The sequence below is a fragment of the Nothobranchius furzeri genome, chromosome 5 (assembly GCF_043380555.1).
Source record: "Nothobranchius furzeri strain GRZ-AD chromosome 5, NfurGRZ-RIMD1, whole genome shotgun sequence".
Classification (NCBI taxonomy): domain Eukaryota; kingdom Metazoa; phylum Chordata; class Actinopteri; order Cyprinodontiformes; family Nothobranchiidae; genus Nothobranchius; species Nothobranchius furzeri.
The window spans coordinates 68,270,389-68,284,261 of record NC_091745.1 but is presented as its reverse complement, the minus strand read 5'-3'; the positions used below and the strand labels follow the sequence as shown (position 1 = coordinate 68,284,261).

Below are 13,873 nucleotides of genomic sequence, written 5' to 3'. Positions count from 1 at the left end.
TGCTAAAATTAATCCCACAGATTGTAAAGGCGTCAGTGATCTTCACCTTGCCTCTTCAGCACTTTGCCAAAAATCATTTTACAGAATGATTATCGACAATCAAATCATTCTTTTTTTCTACTATCTGAAATGGCAACAGCATGTTCTATTTAAAGATGTCTTCGCTCAGTTAAGTTTCAAAAAGTCTTTATTCTGCCTGGTATTTTTACTTTTCAATAAACTCTTCTGACATGTTAGACTTGGCAAAATGTGGGTTACCTGAGACCGTCTGCTTTCTTTGTGCTATTTTTGGCTTCTTGTTTGTTTTAAAAGCAACACGTCTGTGTCGTTGAAAGGGTCACATTGGACAAAGGTCGACAGTTTACTGAAAATTCTGGTATTTGTTCATCCTAAAATGGGAAAGTCTCGAGGTTTTTGCAGAAATGGAACATTTGTGACAGTCTGATAGTTCTGTTCTCAATGGCGTGCATTTTCATTTCCTCATTACTCGTGAACATACCTTTTACTCACAAGCTTGCATCTGTGGCATATAGCGTGGCCAAGCGGGGACCCGGTGAAAGTTTTGCTTTGGGTCTTCACACGCTCAAACCGCCCCGAGGTGTCAAACCACCAAATACTCTATGTGTGATCGATCTGATCTAGGACGGGAGTGTGCCGGGTAGGATACAAGTGCTTTTCTTGTTGCGTAATAGATATAATAATTTTTTGTCTAAATGCAACAGAAAAGCACACACACGCACGCACACACACACGTCTGTTTTTCCTACACAAAAGTTAATTCACTCCATTTCTCTAAAACCACGTTTTAGGGTGTTTTGTCGTTGTGTGGACCAGCCAAATGTCCCCACAATGTGAAAATGTCCACACACTATGGTTAAAAGTAAAAATATGTCCACATAAACCTATAAATACAAGTACACACACACCGTAATTATGATGGAGGGTGCTGATTAGCTGTGTGAGTAACAAATTTAAAATCCAACCAACCAGCTACCAGGTTAATCAACTAGATTAACAGATTTTCATTGGAAAACAGGAGTCACACTTCATTAATGGGTTTACATAAAAAAGCTTTTGGTCACATCAGTACAATCAGCAGAACACCACAGGGAATCAGACCCTGTGTCATTCTAGAGAGTACAGTTATAAGCGCCTTTAACTTTTTGTGTTGACAAGGAAAAGCAAAACCTGCAGCAAGAAATACAAAAACTACCAAATGCACCTTTGCTAAAGAGTTTCGGCCTGATTCAAGAAGACTTTTCTGATTTCTTTAGTTAAAAAATTTGGTCGGCGGTTAACTTTTTACATTACTTATTCATTCATTTCTGAACTGGAATGTCAACACCTGCTGCACCGACAGACCCTACATGCCTGAACTGCATACATAAAACGTTATTTCATCATGGTTCTTCACCCAGAACACCTTTTCAGAGATAAAACTGCTCCATAAAGCAGCGTCTAGGATCGTTGGGACCCTCGAACTCACCCACCATGACATATTAATGGGATCTCCGAATAAGGTTAGAATGGAGCAGGACACAGATGACGTGGACACTTTGCCTATCTATTGAGGTACATAGAGCTGAATCAAAAATTAATTGATCTTTTCAGTAATGACCAAAAGAAGGAGGTCACTGAGACAAGTGGCTGCAATCAGCTTCCTCTGTGAAGCAGCTAGAGTCATCATCAGTGAAAGGGAGAGGATCTTGGCTATTGAAGGGGAGCACAGAGAAAAATCGTTGCTACTTCTTCACATCCAAAGAAGACAGATGAGATGGTTCGGACAGCTGATAAGGAGGGCCTTTGGATCCCTTCCAAGGAACTGGATGGACATGATCAAATGACAGGTTTCCCTCCATACGATGTGTGACATTAAAATAATTAAACCAGCTAAACCCTGATAACAGTGGCAGTTGGCGGGGGTTTTGTTCTTTATAAGTTTTCACATTAATAATCATTCATTTGCTTCCTTCAAATGAGCAGTTAGGCTTTAATAATATTCAAATGAAATACACAAGTATGACAGGAACACTCTACAAAACATTTAAGACCAGCTGCTGTCCATAATGTCCTTTTTTTGTTCTTATCCACACTTTGTTGTCATAACTTAGGACAACCTTAGGACTCCCAAGATTGTTTTGTAGGCTGAGATTTTCGTCTCCAACGTTTATCCAGTGTGCAACACAAAAATCAATACCCAGTTCTACCAGAAGGTGGCAATAACGCCACACAAATATCAAACAACGTATCCAGTTCTATTAAACATTATAATCATGTAAAATGAGAACAAATAAAAACATTTTATTGCATGATTTGAGCTGGATCTGTACAAATCAACAAAGGAGTACATGAAAGAAAAAAAGTGATCCAATTCCTTCTAGCATGCTATTTCCTGTAGCAAATGCCTATTCCCCTGCTCCTCTGAGACATTAACTACGCTGATGCCGGAAGTGTAAAAGGCAGGAAGGTACTTTTATTCATTCTTTGTGGTCATGCTATGTTGTTCAACCTTTTTGGAAAAAAAATATTGAATACAATGCAAGAGTGGTTGGATATACCGCTACCGGAAACTGCTCGACTTTGTTTATTAGGAGACTTGTCGTGTGTACCGAACATGTCTACAACGGCAGGGGCCCTGGCTCTTACAGGTTTTATTTCAGCAGCTAGAGTCATACTGCGTAAATGGAAAAGTTTTGAGGCACCTGTTTACAGAGACTGGATAATAACATGACAGAGATTGCATCTTATGAATTATTAATTGCTAAAATGAAGGGAAAAAAGACTCATATTTTGAAACCTGGAATGATTTTTTGTTTTTTATTGGTAAAAAGATATAAAAGTTGTTGGACAGCATGTTTTGAAATTATTATGAATTGTGGTTGTGTGTGGTTTTGAGCTAGCTTGTGCTGTAAGGGGGAGGGTTATTTTGGTATTTTGTTTGTATTTTGGTGTTTTGTTTGTATGTAAATATTTGGAAAACATAATAAAAATACTTAAATAACAAAAAAACAAAAACAAAAAAAAAAATACGCTCTTGCCGATCCTCCAGAAAATCTCAAAGTTTTCATAGAAACCAAACACGATTGGCTGTTTAGCTGCAGTTCAGGGACACTTTTGCCAACGCCCCAGGAGTGATGTTAGTGCGTCTGTTGGGGGAAAGTCACTGTTTAAACAGAGACAGCTAGTGAAAATGGCATGTAAATGACTCACACAATTAAGCTAAACTAATACATTATATTTGTTCGTTCTGTGTTTTGGTCTTCCAAATTACTACACTGTGCTAAATAAGGAAAAAAACTGACTTAAAAAGATAATAATACTTAATACAAAACATAAATTTCTTTGCAGAAAACATTTCTCACATAAAGCAAATCCAGTAGCTTTATTTTTAACTTTTTAGTATCTTTCAGAATGAGCCGTTTCAGTGCTCAAGAAATCAAGCTGAAGCTGGCCACGCCCACCTACCCCAGGCTTAGGCTGCTATAAGCTGAGAAGCTCTGATACCTAGGAGGGGCTTGGAGTAGAGCCGCTGCTCCTCCATCCTGGAGAGGTGAGGAGGGGTTTTATGTAAATTTCCCTGTTTGTGACATCACAAACTAGGACATTTTGAAACAGCTCATGTAAGGCACACTATTCGACAGTAAAAACCCACATGGCAGCGCCAAATGATAAAAAATGTGAGTTTTGCATAATATGTCTCCTTTAACTTCAAGCTCACAGAGACTTTTCCCTACTTTTCACCAGATGCAAAAGTGGTGTGTCATAGAGGCATTTTACCTGCAAGCCCCCTTCCAAATGGATCATTTTAGATGCAACACAGGAGCGAATGCGTTCTCGCAGCTGGTCTCAGGAGGGCTACATTAGAGTTAAATCCACATCTAGATTACTGAGAATATTAAAAACACTGAAGAAAAACACTGTTCTAGTTCCAGCCCACAAAGAAATGACTAGATTTGTAACATTTATACATGAAACATGTATTTCATTGTTCTTCTGGCCGGTTTTGATTTTAGACCGTGATAGATTTAGTTTGTCACAGAATAATAATCTAATCTGATCCGATCCCAAAAGCCATCCAGCAAAATGCAGCTCAGCCCTCATATTTCCATAACATCCTTCACAGTGGAGTAAAGAGCCTCCACTTGAGCTTCCTGCTCCTCTGAGACACATTGTTTTATGCCGTTATCGTCGTCCGTCACCAGCTCCACCTCTTCACTTCCCAACATCTCAGCGTCTTCTTTATTGCTGGCGTGTCTTTGCTCTTTCACCCCCGTCTTAATTTCTGCATATTCCGTCATGGTGGCCTCTCGCTCCTTCCTGCAACTTCTTTTCTTCAGCTTGGAGAAATCGATGTTGGCGTACTCCACGTCTCTGGGGCAACGGTTGGGTTCAGGAGCACTTTTCTCTGCAGCCACAGCTTGATTCTCGGTTCCTGCTTGGATGTGGATGTTGTTTCCATAAACTGCTTGATCATCATAAATCTACCATGTACAAAAAAAAAAAACATTAGACAGTTAACTCAATCAAGATCCACAGAACGTATTGAACCCACATTTTAATTGGTTTGATAATCATACGCTAATGTACGCATCGCTAAACCATCCTTTCCTTAGCTTCTAGTCAAGACCTGTCGTGGGTTGGCCTTGGGGTGTCCTCTTGGAAGGACATGTCCAGAACACGTCCTCTTGGATACCTCCAGGGAACCGCCTAACAAGCCTCTACTGGCTCTTAAGTGGAAGAGCAACAGCTCAATTCCAAGTTTTTCCAAAATACCCAAACTCCTAACCCTATTCCTAAGGCTGCACCATGCAGAGGAAAAGCACGTCGGCTGCCATGTGCCTGTGATGTTGGGCTTTTGCTCATTATGCAATACTCGTGAACAAGGTTCAGGGCTAGAACGTAAATCTAAATCTTGGCCTCTTTATAACAGACTGATTCAAGCCGTCTCCTTCTTTCACTCATGAACAAAACCCTTAAACTCGTCCAGAATTGATGCCGGGCCTCTTGCTGACCCAGAGAATGCCAGTTTAAGCCACATCTAAATACAGTTTCAATGTTATAAAGCTCAAAATGTAAGATATTTTTATCCATCTTCATTGTGGAGAAGCAAAAAGGAGGACGGATGTTCATCTTTAACTGTCAGCTTAAAAAAATGCTAAACCAGCTCAGTGGCCTAGTGGTGTGAGTGTCCACGCTGAGATCAAGAGATCGTGGGTTCAAATCCACGGTCGGGTCATACTAAAGACTTTTAAAATGGGACCCAATGCCTCCCCGGTTGACACCCAGCCTGCCAGACTCCTCCTCTGTTTAATTCTGCACAGAGAACGGGTCTGGGAACTCTCCTAGTCAAATAACCCCACCCCCTGAGAATTCTAACCGAGCCAATCAGCGCTGAGCAGCGTACGTCACACACCACAACGCCGAGTTTGTTATTAACATGGCGACCGAAGCGGGAGTTTGCTGTGGCTCTTTCCTCTGGTCTAAATGACTGGGACACGTCTTTAAAACCACAACAAGTAGAAGCGCTAAAAGCCTTTCTTCTAAAGAAAGATGCTATTACGACGCTATTTTTTACTACAGCTAAATAATGACAGCGTCACGCGGCACAGTCGGCGTTTCCGTCTTTTTTCTGATTGGTTATTTTTTAGTTGGCTAGTCCCGCCCCTCATGTGCCTCTCTGCCTCTGTGTTACTAGACTCTTTGTGCAGAATTAAACAGAGGACGAGTCTGGCAGGCCAGGCTAGGTTAAACCACCAAATGGTTCCCGAGCGTGGCGACACACACACACACACACACACACACACACACACACACACACACACACACACACACACACACACACACGCACACGCACACGCACACGCACACGCACACGCGCGCACACACACACACACACGCACACACACACACACACACATGCACACACACACACACGTGCGCGCACACACACACACACACACACACACACACACACACACACACACACACACACACACACACACACACACCATTGTGACAACTAATGAGAGTTTAGCTTAACTTGACTTAAAAAGTACTTCATAGTGCAAACTGCTACTTTCAGCTCTCAGCAATATTTTTATGCACATAACGAACATTTTACTGAAGTAAATGACTCAACTCACATATTTTTTTATGCTTCATTCTTACTGACCATTATTCTCACTCTGTTTTGCGTTCTGAGTAGTATCTGTTTACATCATCTGACCCAAGATTTACCATCGGATGTCAAGCACCTGCTGCAGCTCTGAATCCTTACTGATTGTTAAGATTATGTCTTTTGAAGCGGATCTGTTTTCTGCCATTGCACGTCATGCTGTTGTTTCATCGATTTCGAAATGTTCCCCTTTTTACGGCTAAAATGTGAACTCATTCAACAGATGTTATCACACTTTGGTTCACACATCCAAAAATAACAGTCTTCTGAAATGTGCATAGTTTTTAGAAGGCTGAGTGAATTAATCAACCTAACGTCCTGCACACATTTCTGCCTGTGCACTTATGAGTGGCATCAGTCTTAATATTGTTCAGAGAAGTAAATTTATCAGAAACCGGTACCGGTGGATCCTGTTGACCGGCCATCATCTCCATAGTTGTCTCCATATTTTCAGGATTCTTCTTTTTTTTTCTGCAGTAAAGTATGTTTTTACATATTAAAACAGATTTAAATGCGTTATTCTCTAAAAAGCACTTTAGCTTACCTGCAACATTTCATTGCCGCACAGAAGATGGCAGCAGAAAGGGAAACCCCAATCAGAAAGGCTATAATAACATTCAGGTCTAAGGAATTTTGGAGCTGATCTACAATTAGGAGTGAGAAAATATAAATTAATACCACGACATGTACATTACAAATAAATAAATAAATAAAATGCACGACTTGAGTCATGTGACCACAGAAAAAGGGATTAACCTTTTGCATTTTCAGAGGTGACTTGCTGGATTATGAGGTTTTCTGTTGCTTCTCCAACCCCGTTGCTGCTGAAACACTCAACGCTGATGTTGCCATGGCGACTGATGGTAACGCTGCTGTTGACTGTGTGGTTTGACACCTTGGTAGTGACAGAGTACTCAGTGTGGTTCTTCAGCAGAGACCATCTGATGGTGGGTAAAGGAAACCCCTCACTGACACACACACAGGTCAGAACCTCGGACTGGAGAACACATCCAGAACCTTTTAGGATATCTGAAAACCCTGAAAACACAGAAATGACCTTATAATACGTCATGGATGAAGTTTGAGTCTAAACATCACGTGTTAGAGGGGTTTACTTACAAGTCACAGTTACTTCAGCTTCTACGGAGACTTTCTCATCCAGACGTTCTACTGTACAGATGTACCTTCCAGCATGTTCTGTTTTTACATTTGGGATGAGAAGTGAAGCTGATCCGGAGTCAGTTTGGACATAAACTTTATTTTCTGAATGTTTGGTCCACTTGATGAGTGGCGGAGAGAAACTTTCAACGCTGCAGGTCAGATTCAGATCCTTCCCCTCCTTAACTGTCGTCTCTCCTGTAACCCGAGGTTCTCTATCTGTGGAGGACATGGCGGGTTTTAGCTTGTACTTTATCTTAAAATTACAACTGCGGGCTAAAAGATTCTGTTGAATGTGACAGAAAACAGAAAACTATGCGTAAATGGTGGAAAATGATGAAAGTTACTGCTGCGACAGTCACGTTTTCACTTTAATGTAAAAATTTAAACTGCATGCTTTCTACACATGATTATTAGATCAAGACATTAACACAATTCCTTATTTTAACCTGTCAGAACCTTTAAGTACTGTGTACTCACATGTGACTGTTACATTTATCTTCTTTGTCAAAGTGTGGTGCACATGTGCTGCTGTGCAGATGTAAAGGCCTGAAACGTCCCTGGTCACGTTGGAGATGGAAAGAGAGCTGATTCCGTCTTCTTTCGTGTTCTGGAAATGGTTTCCTGTCTCATCTTTAGTCCACGTGATGACTGACGCAGGGAAACTTTCAACGCTGCAGGTCAGATTCAGAGTCTCCCCCTCCTTCACACTGGTGTCCCCATCTACTCTAAGCTCCTTTACATCTATAAAAATAAAAGTCATGTATAAGAAGCCTTATGGAAAAGGACTACTAACCCTTTTTATCTTCAGGCTGCAGTTCCATGTGAATATTATTGTAACTTTGTAATAAAAATAGCTGTTGTCATCTGTAGATCATCCACTATAGTGCAGTATAGATGAATAGGACTGGATACCCGGAGTCGACTATCGTAACTCCCTATATGTCGGGCTGCTGCTACTCTCTCGAGGCTCCAGATGGTCCAGACTTGCAGCAAGGTTTATCTCAGGGGTGATAAAATTCAAGAGCATTTCTCCAGGTTTAACTGCGCTACAGGTACCGTGTAGAAGTCATGGTACTTATTTATGTTCCAATCATTGTCCCCCTACCTTTCATCTCTTTTGGAGAATTGTGTACGCGCAAGGTCTCTTCTCTCTGCTGCTGCTGATCTTCTGGTTTTCCCAAGGTCTGAGTGCAAATATCAAGGAGATAGAGACTAATCGTAGCCCCAAAGCTGTGGCCTGGCATGCCAGACTAAATAAATGTATTATTTAGTCTGGCCACGCTCCATTGACGGCTCTCGGTTGTGGGGCGGGTTCTACGTTGTCTTTCAAAGGATCTCCACATTCCACTGGACAATGAATGTGACATACTCTTGTTTCACTCTGTTGCATCATCCCACCCACCAGGCATATAGAGTGCCCTGATTTGTTCACTAAGCAGATAGAGCACTATGATTGGCCCAGCATTATGGACCAATCACAGCTCTTTATGTGTTTGAAACCCCTCTAGAGAGCTGTGATTGGCTAGCCAGAGTTCTGGTAGGAGCTGCGGAGGTTCCAATGGAGCATGCCTAGACCAAACTTTGCAAAGCAAGAATTTGGTCTGGTTCACTAGGCTACCAAAGCTGTGGACCCGCCTGCCACGCACAACTAGACAAGCAACATCCTTGTGGTCTTTCAGAGCTAAACTGATGACATACTATGATGTCATAGAAGTATGTATTTAGTGTCTCATGTTGTCTGATTTTTATTGTTCTTTTTGTTTGTTTTTTTGTGTATGTGTTTTAAACTGTTGACAGTTCTTTAAACTGGATTTTAAGAGTAATTTAATAGGATGATTTAGTACTTGAGCTGTTGCCTTGCAGAAAGAAGGTCCTGGGTTCGCTTCCCAGCCTGGGATCTTTCTGCATGGAGTTTGCATGTTCTCCCTGTGCATGCGTGGGTTCTCTCCGGGTACTCCGGCTTCCTCCCACAGTCCAAAAACATGACTGTTAGGTTGATTGGTCTGTCTAAATTGTCTCTAGGTGTGTGTGTCTGTGTGTGTGTGTGTGTGTGTGTGTGTGTGTGTGCGTGCGCGCGCGTGCGTGCGTGTGTGTGTGTGTGTGAGTGTGTGTGTGTGTGATTGTTTGTCCTGTGTGTCTCTGTGATAGACTGGCTCTCTGTCCATGGTGTACCCCACCTGATTGCCCATTGACCGCTGGAGATAGGCACCAGCCCCCCGCGACCCTACGTTGACAAAGCGGGTTCAGACAATGGATGGATTTTGTTCTTGGTCTGTTCTTTTCCTGTTTTATTGCTCTTTTAACTATTGTCTGTATTATATCGTGGGCTGCCTTGACTGGTGGTGGGAAGATGCTTCATAAATGAATGAATGAATTTGGCAGGTTTAGGATAAAGGTACTTAAGGGCAGTAGAGATGTATGGAACTGCCTGTGGCAGGTTTAGAGATGACCTGTCCCTATTCTCCATCTGGATGCTGTTTGATGAGAACTTGTAACAATAATCTATAAAGAAGAAAATTATACTCACAGGTCACATTCAGAGTCACGGTCTCCTCTGTGGTTGTGTCACCTGTGAAGCTGATCTTACAGGTGATGTTGGTGCCGTGGTGTTCAGCTGAGGGGTTAAAGGTCAGAGTGGAGCTGTGTGTCTGGGTGACAGCAGTGATGTTTCCTGTGATGTTAAAGTCCTCCTCTTCTTCTCCTCTCCACCTCCAGGTGATGTTAGGAGGAGATCCAGGGCAGAGACCAGGAGCGGTGCAGGTCAGTGTGGTCTGCTGTCCCTCAGTCAGTGGAGGAACCACCAGAGTGGGTTTCTGCTGTAGAGCTGATGAAACATGGGTCATAGGTGGAACTGGGTGATGTTTCTGACTTATTTTTAATTACAAACATCATTTTCTCACCCTAGAGATCATAATCATTTTAACGTCCAGAAAGGGTCAATTTTCATCTATATTTTGACCTACATGGTGACCCTTTAATCCACAGGAATAAATCTACTTCTGTGTGTTTTCTAATCTTCTCAACCAAGAAAGATTCTTCAGTGCTTGTTGACATTCCAGGACACGAGATTGTCAACAAAGTGTTCTTCCCCAATCAATAGCTTTTCCCTTATCTCAGACTGCTGGATTTCTCACAGAATAAAAGTGAACTTTTATAATAATGAATACTGAACGATGAAATGAAATACATAAATAATCATATAAGTATGAACAAGGGGTTAAATGAAATGTTTGAATAATCTGTGCTAAGTCTATTAAGCTGAAATGAATATTGTTCTTGCAAATGATCCATTTATCTTATTATCAGTGTACTTGACGTGACAAGTTAATCAACCACACTCTCACACACATGTGACACAAGGTTAAAGTTAACATCACACCTAATCTGCAGACTCCGGTTTGCATCTCATGGCCGGGGAAGCTGAACTCAGAGGAAGCTACTAATCCCTTGAGTATTGTGGTTTCGACGTCCAGTCGGTGACCTCACCACTCTGACCGCAACCCTCCGGACCGCCGGGAGCAACCCATGCAAGGGTATCGTAGACCTGCATACTGGTGTCTGGTGCCGTTTTATTAATAATCAACTCTCTAGTTTATAGCAGACTAAATTCTTTTACACCCAGAACTCACAGTTTCTTCCAGATACAAAGGTTCTGATATACATTTACTTTACATCACATTCCATCACACTCATCACACATCATACTTCATATCTTGTCATGTATTATAATTAGAAATTAGAAAATAAAGTTTAGTTTTAATTATATACTTGACTCTGTCTGAATTAATACGAAGTGTGTTTATGGTCCCTGAATAAACAAAGAACATTTATATAGAATCATCACATCTTATTGCTCATGATTTAACCCCCAATCTCCTTACATTACAACATAAACATAATGGCTTTCCATACCTCTAACATGAACTGTTGTCCTCGTGTTGTATGTAAATCCAGTTCCCCTCCCATAGACGTAACCATTAACTCTGAGCTGATATGATCCAGAATCAGACTCCTGGAGGTTGCTGATGATGATGCTGCAGTTCCCATGATGCAATTTGGGCTCCAGCAGGGAGACTCGTCCTCTAAATCTAGACTGAACCTTGTTTTCGTTGTTGGTGTGAAGTATTATATCAGAATCTCCACATTTGCTTCTAGATGACTCACATTTGTACCAGACTAGATTTGTAGGTTTGAAATAAGAACTGGTAATGAACGAACATGAGATCTCAACACAGAGTCCTGCCTCTGCGGTAATGTTCTCATAAAAATTAACACAGTAGTCTGACTGACAGTGCCAAGTTCTTCTTACTGATGCTTCTGTTAATAAAAAAAGACAAAATAATAGTTAATATTTTTGGAATAATCACACTGGAACATTTCTGTTTCAGATCAGCTGTTTGTGAGTTTACATCACAGATATTCAAACATTAAAGGAAATATTTTTAGTACAAAATATTTATGCCAAATGAAAATAAGTTTATTATGAAATCTGTTTGTGAGAGTAAATGCCTTTAAATATGAAAACCCACTTAATTGTTATGAAATAAGTCATTAAGAATCTGTAGTATTAAGAACAAGAAAGCTCCTGTCATACCTGAGTTAGCGGTGATGCCTCTCACAGAGCAAAGCAGAGTCATCCAGATGAGAACAAACATTTTTATTTAATGTCCAAACTTTTTATCTCTGCATCAAACAAAGAGAAATTCACATTTCAGAGAAGGGGATGTAGGAAAAAGCAGAAACAGGATTAGTGGAAAGTCCAAACTTGAATGTGTTTAATACAGGATGTGGAAAGTTTCTGTAACGATTGGTTTAACCAAAACTATTTTACCTTTTTTTCGACTTTAAACTGTAGAACGACCTAACAACATCATCAGACTGTTCTAGATCATAACCCAACCTTATGTTACCTTCATTACATTGATGAACAAATAATTAGGATTAAAAGCACATTTAAGTTACCTCATCTGGTGACAACATGCAAAACACAAAGATTTTAATCAGTAGTTAATAAAAAATAAAATAAACTAAGGAAAAGTTTTTTTTACCTCGTCTGTGTTCTTTTCTCCTTACAGCACAATCTTCTCTAAGCTTTCTCTTCCTTCCTTATTTTTCCATTCTATCTTTGCACAACATCAAGTTCCAGGAAGTCGTCACAATTCTGAATAACACTCCTCCCTGAAAGACTGCCGTTCTGCTTTGTCTTTTTTTTAATTCTAGTTTTATTAACATTTACATCCAGGATGATTTTAGTGCAGGGGGAAGTGCTAGCTAATTTTCACGCTTTACTTATTCATTTGTAGCTTACTTGATACAAAAAATGAAACAGTATATTTAGCATCTTTTCATCTTCACCATCAGCGAGAAGAGGCAAAAGCTACTACGCAACAGACCAGAAAACCTTGCAAAACCCTGCGAACCAGTGCAATGGCCTTGGAGGTTGTGCAGCCTTCCTCTTTGTAACACGAAGCAAAAAGGGGCTCCACGCAGTCATGAAATCTGCCGAAGGAAATTTAAAATGCAGCTTTGTTATTTATTACCACAGAATTGCAATGAATTACTTAATCACCTTGTTTAAAAGCAAACCCACTAAATTTAAAACAAAGGCTAAAGAAGACCACCAGAGGGGAAGCATTTCAACACCAGCTACATCATATTTAAAGGTTAAAAGTCACAGAACAGGTTAAAAATATGAACAAAATAAAAGTTATAAAAGAGTTTGGCAGGTTGCACAAAAACATTTAAGATTTGCGTGCACTTGTTTCTGCTGAGCAGTAGAGAGAGCTATTTATATAAAAACATCACAGTTGAAAAAGGAACCAAATCAAGCACATGTGGCTGGATATTTTACAAAAGCCTTTAGGCATCTACAAAATCCATCATGGTCCTCAGATTCCATCCACTGATTTATTCACTTTGGAGTACACTTCCTCCCTGGAATCATCAATGACTTGGTAGTCTTTTGTCTCCTTCTCCTCCTCGATCAGCACCTTCTTAGCCTCATATTCCACCTTCTTTTTTTATCTTAACTTCAGCGTATTCTGTCTCGGCGTTCTTCTGCCTCTTTGCTGCAGCTCTAGGCCTCAAGAGAGAGAAATCGATGCTTGCGTACTCCGGTTCATTTGGAGCACCGGTGAGTCCAGGGGCTGCAGTTCCATTCTCAGCTGCTACTCGGCCGTCGTGGTTCTGTTAAATTGAAGGTAAAAGGTTTGAGCCACACAACGATTATAATAAACCAAATAACAAAATAAAGATTTTTTTAAATAGCTGCTGTTCTGTATAATGATGCAAATCATTGTTTAGAGCAGGGATAGGCAGTCTTGGTCCTGGAGTACTCCTATTCAGCATGTTTTAATTTCTTTCCCCTGTTTCAACACGCCTGATTTTAATCAGTAGGAGGCATCTGCAAAGCTGAATGACTTAGTTAGGTGAATCAACCATTCAAGTGTGTTGAAGCTAAGATATTTCATCTGTTTCCACAGTTAGGAACATATTGAATAAATGAAAGGTCACAGGCACAGTTCAAGTTAAGGCTTG

General features: G+C 40.7%; 1 protein-coding gene across 1 annotated transcript; it reads right to left on the bottom strand.

The window, feature by feature from the left end:
- Positions 1–1,898: 1,898 nt before the first annotated feature.
- Positions 1,899–13,341, bottom strand: LOC107379108 (sialic acid-binding Ig-like lectin 5). The gene is made up of 10 exons (XM_070551847.1): positions 12,385–13,341; positions 11,931–12,019; positions 11,249–11,653; positions 9,864–10,160; positions 7,814–8,077; positions 7,295–7,552; positions 6,932–7,213; positions 6,720–6,819; positions 6,577–6,646; positions 1,899–4,481 (listed from the first exon to the last, which is right to left on the bottom strand). Exons 2-10 carry the CDS (start codon positions 11,989–11,991, stop codon positions 4,098–4,100), a joined length of 2,121 nt encoding a protein of 706 aa, XP_070407948.1. The 5' UTR covers positions 11,992–12,019; positions 12,385–13,341; the 3' UTR covers positions 1,899–4,097.
- Positions 13,342–13,873: the final 532 nt, after the last annotated feature.